This window comes from Mus caroli, chromosome 7 (genome assembly GCF_900094665.2).
Source record: "Mus caroli chromosome 7, CAROLI_EIJ_v1.1, whole genome shotgun sequence".
NCBI lineage: Eukaryota > Metazoa > Chordata > Mammalia > Rodentia > Muridae > Mus > Mus caroli.
In genome coordinates, this window is record NC_034576.1 from 23,491,688 (window position 1) to 23,507,077 (window position 15,390).

General features: G+C 45.6%; 1 protein-coding gene across 3 annotated transcripts in view; it reads right to left on the reverse strand.

Moving 5' to 3' along the window:
* Nucleotides 1–245: 245 nt before the first annotated feature.
* LOC110298164 (zinc finger protein 235-like) overlaps nt 246–15,390 on the reverse strand; it is a 27,792-nt gene continuing 12,647 nt past the window's right edge. For 2 of the 3 annotated variants that reach the window (XM_029479669.1, XM_029479668.1), the window contains exons 2-5: nt 11,692–11,749; nt 9,193–9,319; nt 2,959–4,748; nt 246–2,604 (exon numbers count right to left, since the gene is read on the reverse strand). In XM_029479669.1, the coding sequence (XP_029335529.1) occupies nt 2,959–4,748; nt 9,193–9,319; nt 11,692–11,706 (1,932 nt within the window). In that variant the 5' untranslated portion in view covers nt 11,707–11,749 and the 3' untranslated portion in view covers nt 246–2,604. Of the gene's footprint in view, nt 2,605–2,958; nt 4,749–9,192; nt 9,320–11,691; nt 11,750–12,440; nt 12,736–15,390 lie in introns of those variants that run through there. The other variant, XM_029479667.1, reaches the window with a different exon arrangement.

The window sequence follows — 15,390 nt, forward strand, 5'->3', positions numbered from 1 at the left end:
TTCCACTTCACTGGTGTCCAGTCCTTTACTTATGTAAACATGTTAACTTTAAGACTTAATACACATTTTGCATTAACATATGTATGGAATGTACAATGAGCACAGATTTGCTAAATAGGATTCTCTGCTCTTTGTATGGGCAGGTGAAAGGCATTTGTCTTTCTTTATATGTTACTTTGGACTGCATTGCTATCTTAGTTTGTGTTTTATTGCTGTGAAGAGACCCATGACCAAGACAACGCTTATAAAAAATATTTATTTGGGGCTGGCTTACAATTTCAGAGGTTCAGTGCATTATTATCATAGCAAGAAGCGTGGCAGCCTGTGGGAAGACATGCTATTGGAGAAGAAGCTAAGAGTTCTACATCTTGGTCTTCAGGCAACAGGAGGCCACTGTCATCTGCATTGCACTGGGCAGAGCCTAAGCATAGGAGGGGAATTCTAAGCCCACCATTCACTTCTTCCAACAAAGCCACACCTACTCCAACAAGGCCAGTCCTCCTAATAATGAAACTCCCCATGGACCAAGAATTCAAACACATGAGTCTATGGGGTTGCAAACCTATTCAAATCACAATAACCGAACTGTAATAAATTTTCATTCATGCCATAAGAAATGATGGTATGGTGAGTCCTGAGAATTTAATAGACAACAAGATTTACTAGAAATGGAGAGCTCATGTTCTGGCTGGAGACACTGTCATTTCTCAGCCTGTTTCAGAGCTGTTCCCTTGTAGAGGGATCAGCAATGTGTTATCTATTGCTTGTCCTCTAAATTTCTTTGTTCCTCTCTGCAGCCAAGATCATCAGGGAGTCTCCCCTAATCAAATCTGATTTTTATAAGTTTGGGTGAAATCTTGTTTGTTTTCTCCTATTGAAACAAATAAAAAAACATCCTCTCTAACACATTTTTTGTCTTCTATTCTGAAGTTAGGGCATCATTAACATAAATATGGTGATTTAGTTCAGCAGTTTTTTCTATCATCTAATTTCTCTCAGCAGCTATTTTTTTTCCTAATTAGGATTTAAAATTTTTAAAGTTAATAAAGCATTATGTAATTGTCTTGGTTAGGGTTTTACTGCTGTGAATAGATACTATGACCTATACTTGTCAAGAACAGCATTTAACTGAGGTTGGCTTACAGGTTCAGAGGTTCAGTCAATTATCAAGGTGGGAACATAGCAGCATCCAGGCAGAAGTGGGGTTGGAGGAGCTGAGAGTTCTACATCTTCATCCAAAGGCAGACAGGAGAATACTGGCTTCCAGGCAGCTAAGATGAGAGTCCTAAGGCCCACTCCAACAATGATACACTTCCTCCAACAAGACCACACCCACTCCAACAGGGCCACATCTTCAAATAGTGCTACTCCCTGGGCCAAGCATATTCAAACTGCCAAAGTAATCTACCTCTGGGAGTCTTTGTTACCCCTGTTTATTAAGCATCTCTTTGAAGGTACAATTAGATCTCTCTACAACGGCTTGTCCTACAGGATTGTGTAGTACCTGTAATATGTTTTTTATTATGAAATGCAAAAAAAGGTTCATTTTACTAGAAACATGGGGAAACATTGTCAATTTTTGGGGGGGAGGGGGGTTTCGAGACAGGGTTTCTCTGTGTAGCCCTGGCTGTCCTGGAACTCACTTTGTAGACCAGGCTGGCCTTGAACTCAGAAATCCGCCTGCCTCTGCCTCCCGAGTGCTGGGATTAAAGGCATGTGCCACCACGCCCGGCTACATTGTCAGTTTTAATCTAAACAGGTATTCCCATGGTTGCCATAAGTTTTATCATAACTTCCAATAAATATGTGATTCAGAACTTGCCTGCCCACTGAATCAGCTCTTCAGAACTTAAAGCACTTGCCCACTGAAATCTCCAATGTGTATATGGAATGTCACACATATTTTAATTTTCCAACCTTTGTGAAATGAACCACATCCATTTGCCAAATTTAATTTCTTTGGGTAACCTTTGGGTTAGTCACTGCAGGTAATGGAGTTTGGCTATATAAAGAAAAAGAAGGACATTTTATCATAATTTCCTTAACTTGTTGCCAAGTGATAGAAAAATCTCTTTTTAAACCTTTGTTGTGAACATGGAATTTTTTATGGAATTCTGAAGCTTCTAGCACATTTCCTATCAATAGCTAATCAATTTCATTATTGCCTTGTACTAGAGGGCCTGATGGGCCTCTATGGGATCTGATGTGTTATATACAATGGATGGTTTCCTCTTCTGATCAATTATTGTAGTTGAGTAAACAGTGAGGTCAATTTTGAATCATCCTGAATAACTTCAGCAGTTTCTATAGGCAAAACAATTCTTATTAAGAAATTCAGGAAAATGTAACAATACCCTGAGGATGGTATACAACTCTGATTTTTTTAACTGAATCATATTTGTGCTTTGAATGACTTCAGCTTAATTTTTTTCTCACATGTCAGAAAAATTCCAAATGGTTTGCATTTGATGTAAGCGCTTCAGGAATTGGTGTTCTTTTTACTATATGGATGGGGGGAGAGAACTAAAGTCCCTTGCTTTTAGGATATTTGCTGTTAATTTCTCCAAAATAGATGCTGCAACCGCTTTACCAATTCTTGATTACCTATAATGATACAAATTCAACGTTAGTATGAGGCACGATTTCTGCTAGAACTGCTCCTGACAACTGACAATTCTTCCTTTTATAACTAATTCAGATATTTCAGATATTAAATTAGATAGAAAATTAGAAATCCGATCTTTTCTATAAAAGTTTTAAATTTGTTTACTTTGTATTCTAAGATCCATTCTAAAATATGGTCTTCCCTTTGCATAATGAAATTAAAATACAATAAGATTAAGACTTCATGGGAAAATAACCAAAATATAATCCCCAGTGAAGTCTTCTAACGCCTCTGGGTTTAAGGGAGGCTTTTAACAAGCAGCAGCATGGAGCCCACCTGACAGCAGAACAAACCTAGAGATTCGCTGCACTGTGGACCCTCTGGTGTTTGACGAGATGCGATCTCTGGCTGAAGCCTTTGCAGCAGGTGCCGCAGATGTAGGGCCTTTCCCCAGTGTGGACCCTCCGGTGTCTTTCGAAGAGTGAGGGCTGACTGAAACCCTTCCCACACTCCCAACACGTGTAGGGTTTCTCTTCCTTGTGGACTATCTGGTGAGAACTCAGCCCCGAACGCTGCCTGAACTCCTTCCCACACTCCTCACACTTGAACGGCTTCTCCCCGGTGTGAGTTCTCTGGTGGACTTGGAGATGGGCCCTCTGGCTGAAGGCTTTCCCACAGCTGTCGCATTTGTAGGGCTTCTCTCCCGTGTGCATTCTCTGGTGAATCTGAAGATAGGAGCTCCGGCTAAAGTCTTTCCCACACACATCGCAATGAAATGGTTTCTCTCCTGTATGGACCCGCTGGTGTCCTTGGAAGCTTGAGGCTGAAGTGAAACCCTTTCCACACTCCTCACACTTGAACGGCTTCTCTCCCGTGTGAATTAGCCGATGGACTTGGAGACTGGACCTCTGGCTGAAGGCTTTCCCACACGCGTCACATTTGTAGAGCTTCTCCCCCGTGTGCACTCTCTGGTGAGTGTGAAGATGAAAGCTCCGACTGAAGCGTTTCCCACAGACATTGCAGCAAAATGGCTTCACTCCCGTATGGACCCGCTGGTGGACTTTGACGTTTGAGGCTGAACTGAAACCCTTCCCGCACTCGTCACATTTATATGGCTTCTCTCCTGTGTGGACCCGCTGATGGCTGTAAAATCTGAATCTGAAACACTTCCCACACACGTGGCATTTGTACGGTTTCTCCCCAGTGTGGACTCGCTGGTGGATGTGCAGGTTTGAGCTAAACCTGAAGCGTCTGCCACAGTCTCCACACTTATATGGCTTCTCTCCTGTGTGAATTCTCTGGTGGGCATGGAGGACTGACCACTGTGTGAAGGCCTTCCCACAGCTGTCACAACTGTAGGGCTTCTCCCCTGTGTGCACTCTCTGGTGAGTCTGAAGTGCTGAGCTCTGACTGAAAGCCTTGCCACACTCGTGACACCAGTAGCGCTTTCTTCCTGCATGAACACTCTTTTGAATGGAGCTATGTCTGGAGACTTCGTGTGTACTACGTACAGGGGACTTTTTTCCTACAAGGACCTGCTGATGGAGTTCTAGAATAGGTCTGTCAATGAAGGCTTCTTGGGCCTTGCTGCATTTGTAGGACTTTCTTTCTGTGTAAACAGGATGCGGGGTGACAGGTGACACAGGAAAGGTAAGTTTATCAAAGTCACTGTTGCTCTGGCCTTTGTCTCCTTTATGCAGGGTATTGTTATCTTGATGGGAAACACAACTCATTCTGTCAATACCTGGAACCAAGAGCCATGGCTTGGTTTTCACTGGAGTCTGCACACAGTGTTTCTGATAGTTCTGTCTCTTGCTAAGATGTTTTTTACTCCAAGAACGCTGAGCAATCCCAGACAGAAATTTCTGACTTTCAGTAATGCTAGAATGATCATTTGTGAGACTCTCAAGACAGCCATTGTCCTTGAAGGCCCAGGGAGGCTCCTCTGTTCCCCTGTGGCAGGAGAAATGGCATTGCTCTGGGAAGTAGGATACTGTTCCTTGAGTGTTGATTATACCTTCTGGAGCTCTGGCCAGCTTATTGGCATCATGGCTTGCCATGTGCCAACATGGAAGCTTCCCCAGTGAAAGGCATCTTACTCCTGTTGTATGAAGGTTCTCCATCTTGTTTGGAACTTGGCCTCCTGAAAGAATAGAGGATAGAAGGTATAATGTTTGAATATGCTTGGCCCATGGGAAGATGGCACTATTAGGAGGTATGGCCTTGTTGGAAAGGTGTGGCATTGCTGGAGAAAGTGTGTCACTGTGTAGGCAGGCTTTGAGGACTCCTAGAGCCCAAGCTCTGCCCAGTGTGAGAGAGAGACCTCCTCCTGGCTGCCTGCCAAGGATGGTCTCCTTCTGGATGCCTTTGGATCAAAATGTAGAACTCCCAGCTTCTTGAGGACTATATCTGCCTGCAAGCTGCCATGTTTCCCATCATGATGGCATTGGACTGAACCTCCAAAAACTGTAAGCCAACCCCAACTAAATGTTTTCCTTTATAAGAGTAGCTGTGGTCATGGTGTCTCTTCACATCAATGAAACTGTAACAAAGACAACAGTTGGTACCAGGAGTTAGGTATTGCTGTGGTAGGTTTGACCATGTTTTTGTTTTGAGGAATGTGGATTTTGGGACATTGGATTTGGAAAGCCATGGGATGCTTTAAGTTGGACTTGCTGGGCTATCCTAATAGGACTATGGAAGCCATTGGGGATGAGTATGATTTGAACTCGGGGGGGGGGGGGGGCTGTCTCAAGAGGTTTCCAAGGAGTATGTGGACTAGAAACCTTTTATTGTGATATTTTGGTGAAGAGTGTGGCTGCTTTGTGCCCTTTTCTGGGGAGTCTGCCTAAGGCTAAAAATGAAGAAATTCAGATTGGTTATAGTGAAGAAGGAGGCCTCAGAAAGCCTAGTATACACCCTGTTGTTCACTCTTATGAAGAGCATTCTGATCAAGGGTCAAAAGCTTAGAAAGAAAAAAAAACAAAATGTGTGTGTAGTTTAAAGAGGAAAGGGGCACCAGGAAGTGTAATGATGCTAAGTCCTGGGTTCAGGGTATTAAATGGAATTAATGAAATGGTGACCTCTGGCAAGATCCCACCCAGCTAAGTTTATTGTTTATATGTTTGCAGTTGAACAAGGGATAGTTAGATCTTGTTAGGCATTATTATTACCTGGTTGTTGTTTTCATTGGCACTTTTATCTGGAATAAAATTTTATTGGAACCACGATCCTGAAATAGAGGGCACATATATGATCCAGATCTTTAGGCTAAAAGATACAGGCGTATGATCTGAATCTTGAGCCATAATGGCCATGAAAAGTTTAGGTCCAGGCATTATGGTTTGTTGTGTGTAGCTTTTGCTACCCCATCTAAGCTCCAGGAATGGGCCATACTACCAGGCCCCACCCAGCTTCCCTTGAATTCACAGATAGAAGACACACACAGGTTGTTCATTTTCAACTTGCCTTCTGACACAATTACTGGGTGCCACTATCTCCCACCTGGAAAAGCGTACCCTCAACAATATTCTTATTTCCATTCCTCTCACCTGCCCTAAACGTTAGTGGCTCAGTCACATCTAGACCCTGCTAAATGCCTCAGACCACCTCTCGAACCACACCATGATACGTTGGAAGATTGTGATCTGTTTTTTTTTTTTTTTTAATAGGGGATTACCATTAAGTGACTGCATGAATGTCAGAAAAGACTTGAACTTTGGACTCATTGTTGAGGCTGTGATTGATTATGGGGACTTTTAAAGTTGGGACAAAATGTATTTTTCATTATGCTATGGCTAGGTAGGGCCCCCAATAGAGTCATGTGTTTAAAAAAGCCTATGGGTGCCTGGGAGTGGAATTATTAGGGGGTGGGGCCTTGTTGGAAGACTGTCACTCTGTAGGCGGGCTTTGACAGCTCCTAGTACTCAAGCTCTGCCCAGTGAAGAGACCCTTTTCTTGACTGTCTGTCAGGGGCAGTCTCGAGACCTTCTGGATACCTTTGGATCAAAATGTGGGCTGCCCAGCTCCTCCAGCACCATGTCTTCTTGCAACCTGCCATGTTCCCTGTCATGATGCCATTGGACTGAACCTCTGAAACTGAAAGCCAGCCCCAGTGAAATGTTTTCCTATAAGAGTTGTTGTGGTCATGGTGTCTCTTTGGAACAATGAAACCCTAACTGAAAAAGAAGTTATCAGCAAGGATATCCACATTGAATGTCTGAGTCCAGATTCCTCTCTGGAAACATTTTCTAGAGACCAGCATCGAAGGTGAACATCTAAGAGTTCTGAGGAACAAAAGGTCTACAACAAAGCTAGAGCCCGCTCAGGAGCAAGCCATCATTGACCATGGTGGGAAATCTGGGGTAAGCCCAGGAGCAAAGGTTCAAGGTCGCCTTAGGCCTCTGATGAATGCCCATGTGTAGCTGTGCAAATAGATAAAGGTCTGGTCAACAGAGGCCAATGCAGAATGAAGAGAGTGAGCAGAAGACACGTGTAAAGCTGCCTCTCAGAGCGGGGCCTGTGAAGACTCCTGAGGAGACAAATGCAGACGGGGGTGGGGACATTATCACTCCACCAGGGAGAACTCTGAGCAGAAAAAAGGTCAGCAGCTGAGACACAAAAACACAAAAAAATGGAGATAGGCAAAGCTGGAGTGTGAGGCCCTAGGAAGGGGAGGCTCCAGTCAGGCACAGGGGATGAAGCCTGTCACCCTAATTCTTGGAAAGCTGAGGCAAGGGGATCACAAATTTTGGGCAAGCCTGGACTACATAGCAAGGCCTTGCCAGAAAACAGAAAACTGAAAACAACTTCATTGTACTGAGTGAAATAGAAAGTCAGCAGTCGGAGGCAGGGAGGGGTACAATGGACTCTGACTAAGGCAGGCAGGAAGCCCCTGTTCGAGAGTACAAAAATCGTTGGGGTGTTTGGAGGCTGCACTTGACTATCTGGATCAAGGACACATGAAAGAGCTTGTGGAACCTCCCTGTAGCTAAGGAAAGGCACAGAGGCCAGGCATGTGGCAGGGGTGTCCCTGCATGGAGGCCCAGAGAGGCCATTGTGTGAAGCTGTGAAGGTGAAGACTGCCTTGGAGACCCCAAGAGGTCAGAGATGCCAGAGGAATGGAATACCTCCAAGGAAAGCCTCTAACAGGGAGGAGAACCAGCCCAAGAGAAAGAAGTGTGTTGCAGTCAACAGAGCTGGAAGGAGTTGGGGAGCTGCAGGGCGCTGTGACATCACAGAGATGCAGTTTGGGGTTTGCTCTCCTGGTTTCTGTTCTTGCTTTGGTTCAGTCTTTGCTCACCGGGCTCCCTTTCCTCCCTGTATGATGGATTCTGTGATCTGCTTTTTGATTTTGATTTTACAGGGGGTTACAGGTAAGAGATTCCGTGAGTCCAGAAGACTCTTTAAACTCTGGACTTTTAAACATTATTGAGGCTGTGATAGACTCTGGGGACTTTTGTGGTTGGACTGAACGCATTTTGCATTCTGCTATGGCTACAAGCCTATGGGGGCCAGGGAACGGAATGTGGTGGTGTGGATAGGTATGGCCTGCATAGACTCGTGTGTTTGAATGTTTGGTCCACAGGGATTGGAGAAGCTTGGCAGGGATCGGGAGGCGGAGGAAATGTGTCAGAGTGGGTGGGCTCTGGAGATTCAAATACTCAACCCAGGCTGAGTGTCTCTCTCGTCCTGCTGCCTGAAGATCTGAATGGACAACTTTCTGCTACCATGTTGGCCTGGATGCCGCTCTACTCCCTACCATGATGACAGTGGACTACACCACAGAAACAGTAAACAAGCCCCAATTAACTGCTTTCTTTTCTGGAGTTCCCATGGTCATGGCATTGATTAACATAAGCACATACACACTCCACTCACACACACTCACACTCACAAAGAAATATTTCAAATTTTTAATTTAAAGCACCCATGGGAAGACCAGCAGTCTTAACTGACCTGGACCCCCAAGATCTCTCAGACACTGAGCCACTAACCAGGCAGCATACAGCAGCTGATATGAGGCCCCTGACACATATAAACAGAGGACTGCCTAGTCTGGCCTCAGTGAACGAAGTTGCACCTAACCCTTGAGAGATTGAAGTCCCGGGAAGTGGGGAGGCCTGGTGAGGTGGGGACATCCTCTTGGAGACATGGGATGTCTCCCAGGTCGGGGAAGGTATGGGATGGGGGAGTGGTCAGGGGCAGACCAGGAGGGGTATGACATCTTGACTATAAAGAAGAATTAAAGAATAAAAATAAATAAATTAAAAAACAATAAAGTGGAAGCTGGAGAGATGGTTCCGCAATTCAGAGCATTGGCTGCCCTTCCAGAGGACCCAGGGTGTGTGTGCAGCACCCACATGCTGGCTCACAACCATCTGTAACTCAAGTTCCAGGGGATCTAATGCCCTCTTCTGGCCTCTGTGGGCATCATGAGTGAATGTGGCACAGACACACACGCAGACAAAACACTCACATGTACATAAAATACAAAATAAGTAAACTTAAAAGGGAAGCAGTGGAGTGCAACAGACACACGGGTGTGAACTTCTGACATCACCAAGGACACAGGGCCCCGTCCTTACCCACTGCCAGGAGGTTCCTGAAGTTCTCCAGCATCACATCGTGGTACAGCTTCCTCTGAGCAGCGTCCAGCAGCCCCAGCTCCTCCTCACTGAAGACCACAGCCACATCCCTGAATGTCACTGCCTCCTGTGACAGCAAGCACACATGCCACCTCAGATTCATTCCCAATGCCACTAGGACCTGAGCATCTGCTTACACAGAGCCTGTTGTCTTAGGGTTTCTATTGCTGGGACAAAACACCATGACCAAAAGGCAAGTTGGGCAGGGAAGTTTACTAGGCTTACACCTCCATATTCCTGTTCATTATTGCAGGAAGTCAGGATGTGAATTCAAGGAGGTCAGGAACCTAGAGGCAGGTGATGCAGAGGCCATCAAGGGGTGCTGCTTACTGGATTGCTAATTAAGGCTTGCTCAGACTGCTTTCTGGTATAAACCAGGGCCTTCAGCCCAGGGATGAACCACCCACAGTGGGCTGGGCCCTCCCACATCACTCACTAATTTTAAAAATGCCCCACACCTGGATCCTATGGAGGCATTTCCTCCTTAACTGAGACTCCTCCCTCCCTTCTGACTCTAGCTGGTGTCAAGTTGACACACGTCGCCAGGCAGTACACCTATTCAACCCTTTCCATGGCTAAAGAGGGGATGTGGGACAAAAATGAGAAAACACTGTGCAAGGAACTTGGCGTCATTACTGCAGCTTTGTCACTAGGTCCATCGCTATTAAATGGGAAGTCATGGATTGCAGAGTTAGGGAGCACCAACCCCTGTGGTAAGTCAGTGTGCTGACTTACACTGGAGACAGCTGGCAATGCCCAGCTCCTCCTGGGCAGTACATCTTGGGTTTACCTTCATCTCCCAATCCAAAGTGCTCTGAAACCCATTTCATGAGTGATGACATCACTTAAAATGCTTAGCGCTGGGCTGGTGAGATGGCTCAGTGGGTAAGAGCACCCGACTGCTCTTCCGAAGGTCCAGAGTTCAAATCCCAGCAACCACATGGTGGCTCAAAACCACCCGAAATGAGATCTGACGCCCTCTTCTGGTGTGTCTGAAGACAGCTACACTGTACTTACATATAATAAATAAATAAATCTTAAAAAAAAATGCTTAGCGCTGAGCAAGATTATAATTTCAGATTCAGAATCCTTTATTAGTAAAGTCTATGCAAATATTCCCAAATCCAAAAATTCTCCAATTTATGAAATGCTCGTGTGTCCAGGAGTATCTGGCAGATGGCACTCAAGTCTGAATCACTCATTAAGCCCTGAGCCCTGTCAATCTAACAGGCTGTACTGGCTGGTTTTGTGTCAATTTCATACAATCTAGAACTTGGCAACTTCTCAATGCCTCAGTTTGCCCATGTGTATAACAGTATCTCCATTCCAAATATCCCTGAAGGGATTAAATGAGTCCACCGAGGGACCTTAGACACAATATGATATGCATTAAGCAGCCAATATATGTCCAACAAAACTAACATCATTATCTGCATTATGCCAATCATGGCCACACAGTGTTCCATAAAGGTTACATTATACATTTATATAACATTATATATGTATATAATATTATATATGTTAAATGTTCTGTCCATATACACATAATATATATAGAAGCATTTTATATATATGTGTGTGTATATATATAAATATATATATATATATATATAAAGTGTTCCACTGATACATATTAACTTTAAAACAAAAATTCAATTAAGTGAAAGTTTCAAGAAAACTATTTTTCATCACTTACCAAGGTACCCAAAAAAATTTTTAAGTGTACATTTTAGGCCAGAATACAGAGAATCAGGGATACCTGGTGACTACACATTACCTGGGAAAATCACCACTGTTGTAAGCAAAACAAGCATCTAGTCCCTGGAGCTGAGGGCACTGTGTAGCTGGAGAGCTTGGCTGAACTCCATGTAAAATACCCCTGTGCATTAGTATTCATGCTGCAGTTTCCTGAATCATGGCTCCTGGGTGCTCAGTGGTGTCTGATAAATGAGCTGAGTTTCAGGGCTGCTGGTGTGTCTCCACCAGAGCACACAGCTCATTCGATCCCAGCTTGTCTGTACACGTGTCTGTGAGTCTGTCCTTCCTTCATCCCTTCATCATCTGAGTTGGATCAACCACAGAAGCCGTGCAGTTGGCGGCAGCCAGACGCTCCCTGGTTGCTCAGGAAATGAATGCACAGGACGTCCAGTGCAGGAAATATGAGTGAACAGTTTTCTGTGTTCATGTGTGTACACATGTGTGCATGCATGTGAGTGTAGATATGTACACAAGGGTACACACGCATGTACAGGGCACCCAACCTCTGGTGCCCTTCCTCAGGTGCTGTCTAGGGTTTTTTGTTTGTTTTGGCAACAGGGTCCTTCTGTGGCCTGGACCTTGTCAAATAGGCTATGGTGGCTGCAGAGCACTTGCCCAGCATGCAGGGGTCCTGTTTCCAATCCCTAGCACTGTGGGGATGGGGGAAGCAACCCGACTTACCTGTAACTTGGTCATTGTTCTCTTCTCTTTGAGACAAGGCAGGGCTCTGGGAAGCAAGCTGGGGGAAGAGGGGCTTCGTGAGAACACTGCTAGAACAGTTGGTCCACATGGCTTCCTCAGCTTCTCCATCAGCCTCAAGGGCTGTGTGCGCTGACCAGGCTTTTCTACTAAACTCTCGGGTTACCAGACTCACTCACCACATTCTCTATTTCTGGAAGCTTCAGGAATACTGGGCACTCTTACCTTCACAAAGCTGCCTGTGGTGATGGGTTTTCCAGAAAAACAATCCTTTAAGCTCTGAACTCTCTAATGAACGCTCTCAAAACTGACCGTCACACTCAGAAGGGCCTGTTAATTTGATGGCTATTTTACACATACTTGTTTCTATACATGGGAGTGAAATTCCTCCCCCCTCCCTGTCCTCTGTCTCTACTACTAAAAGGTTTGCATTCTAGTGAAGGTAGCTCACCTGAAAAAGCCTCCAAAAAGTCTCCATTCCCGCGTACATGAAATAAGGACCAACAAAAACCTGAACCCTTTCTTTAAAAGGGAGTTTTTGCCCCTGCGATCTGGCTCAAGGAGTACAAGTACTGTGCTGGAGCGTGGCCAGCTGAATTCGAGTCTCTGGACCCCACATGGTGACTCTACTCCCACTTTTTATAAGCTGTGGCACGCCCCACTCTTTAAGTAAATAAACAAATAAATAAATGCAAAAAAAAAAAAGTCACATCAAAACCAGAGTTGCATACCACTTAAGGCTTTAGGACACTGGCCATCTTTCATCACAGCTCCTCTGCCAGGCTCCCGTGGGAAGCTAGACTCTCCCCGGGGCTCCACGAGCCGCTGAGATGGGTCCAGGAATCCTGGGCAGCGTCACCTCAGGAAGAGCCCAGCTAGAGAGAACCGGTCGCCGCCGCAGCCACCACCACCGCCTGCTTCTCCCGGACCACAGACTCTGTCCCCACGGGACACTCAGGGGACACGACAGCACCTGAAGGGGCGCGGGACCCTCCACGTCTCCCCTCACTGGCACACCCGGAGGTAACCATGCCTCCCGGAGCGGAAGCGACCTCGACCTTCACAGGCGCTGGAACTACAGTTCCCAGAATGCGTCAGCAAAAGTGCCTGGCTTTGGAGCCCATCTAGGACACCATTAGAAACCTTCCTTAGAAAGGTTACACTCCAGAAGATAGGCTCAGCCCCCATTTGAGGGATGGGGCCACCCACGCATCTCAACATTTTTAACCGAGAAATCTTTCTGTCCAAAGGAAAAACCGGGACAAAAAAATGGAGCAGAGACTGAAGGAAAGACGGCCCCACCTAGGGATCCATCCCACCTGCAGACACCAAATCCCCACACTATTGCTGACGACAAGAAGTACTTACTGATAGGAGCCTGGTATGGCTGTTCCCTGAGAGGTTCTACCAACACCTGCAAATACTCACAGCCAGCCTTCGAACTGGCCCCGAGGACCCCAATGGAAAAGCTAGGGGAAGGACTGAAGTAGCTGAAGGGGTTTGCAACCCCATAAGAAGAACAATATCAACTAACTGGACCACCCAGAGCTCCCAGGGACTAAACCACCAACCAAAGAGTACACATGGAGGGACCCATGGCTCCAGATAGATATGTATTAGAGGATGGCCCCATCTGACATCAGTGGGAGAAGAGGGAGGCTTGATGCCCCAGAGTAGGGGATGTTAGAGGGGTAATGCACAGTGGGTGAATAGGTGGAGGAGCACCATCATAGAGGCAAACAACACCCTCATGAACAACAACTATAGATACTGTTTTCTCTTCTTTTCTTTTTTTGTTTTTGTTTTGTTTTCTTTGTTGTTTTTGTTTTTGTTTTTGTATTTCCTAAACAGTTTCTCTGTGTAGCCCTGGCTGTTCTGGAACTCCCTGAGTAGACCAGCTATCCCCGAACTCATAGATCTGCCTGCCTCTGCCTCCCAAGTGTTGGAATTAAAGGGGTAGGCCACTATGACCAGCTGTGGATACTTTTTTTAAAACATTGAAGTTCCATATTATACTGTATTATAAAAGCTAAAACTTACTTCACAACTATAAGAACTGGATTCCACAGCAAACTCAGAGCCCCTACATAGAATCTCTCTGTGAGGGGCTGGGGACATGGCTCAGTGATAGAGCCCCTGCCTAGAATCCCCCAGTGAGGGGCTGGAGGAATGGTGTAGTGGTCAAACACAGAGTATCTGAGTCAACATTCTATTGCTGTGAAGAGACACCACCTAGGCACTTCTCTCTGCCTCCCTCTCTACTTTACCCCTCCTCCCCTACACCCTTCCTCCCTCTCTATCTCTCTTTCAATAATTTATTGGTTTTTTAAATTCACTTTACATCCCAATCACAGCCCCCTCCCTCCTCTCAGCACAATTCTACCCTTACAAATCCCTCCTCCCTCACTGCCCCCCTTTTGTACCACCCTGCCCTGGGATATCTAGTGCCAGCAAAACTAGGCACATCCTCTCCCACTGCAGCCCAACAAGACAGACAGGTAGTGAGAAGGTAATCCAATGGTAGGCAGGAGAGTCAGAGATAGCTCTCTCTCTACTTATTAGGGGACCCACATGAAAACCAAAATGCACATTTACTACAAATGTGTAGGGAGTCTAGGTCCAGCTCCTGCATGCTCCCTGGTTGGTGACCCAGGTTCTGTGAGTCCCCATGGACCCAGGTTTGTTGACTTTGTAGGTTTTCTTGTGGTGTCACTGACCCCTGGGGCTTGCTAACATCGATCTCTAACTCTTCCATAAGACTCCCTGAACATTGCCTGATGTTTGGCTATGAGTGTGTGCATCTGCCTCCATCTCATGCTGGATGAAGCCTCTGAGGAGACAGTTATGCTAAGTTCCTGTCTGCAAGCAGAGCGGAGTATCATTAATAGTATCAGGTGTTGGCTCTCTCACAGGGATGGGTCTCAAGTTGGGTCAGTCATTGGTTGCCTGTTCCCCCAGACTCTACTCTGTCTTTATCCAAGTACATCTTGTAGGCAAGACAATTTTGGATTGAAGGCTGTGGGTGGATTGATGTCTGCCTCTCTCCTATGGAAGTCCTACCTTCCACTACAGGAGGTGTCCACTTCAGTCTGGTTCTATCCCGTTCTGGTAGAAACTTCAGCTAGGGTCACCCCTATAGACTCCCCATATTTTTGCCCATCCCAGGCTTCCAGCTAGTCACCAGAAATGCCACCCACCAATTTCCATTTTCACTCCTAGACCTTTCCCATCCCCATCTTCTCCCCATACCTGATCCCCATCCCTGTTCCCCTCTTCACCCCTTCTCCTACCCTCTCTCCATCCACCTCTGATGACTGTTAAGTTTCTGCTTCTGAGTGAGAGTCAAACATCCTCCCGTGGAACCTCTTTATTACCCAGTGTCTTTGGGTCTGTAGATTATAACATGGTTATCCTGCACTTGGCTAATGTCCACTTATAAGTTAGTACATGGCACATGTGTATTTCTGGCTCTGGGTTACCTCACTCAAGATGATATTCTCAAGTTCCATCCATTTGGCTACAGAATTCATAATGCCTTTGTTTTTAATAGGTGAATAGTATTCCAAAATTTCCTTATCTATTCTTCAACCAATATACAGCAAGCAAGTAGCCAGCATCAAATGAAAAATGGAGAGAAACTTAAAGCATTTCAAGTAATTTTTTTTTTTTTTTTTTTTTTTT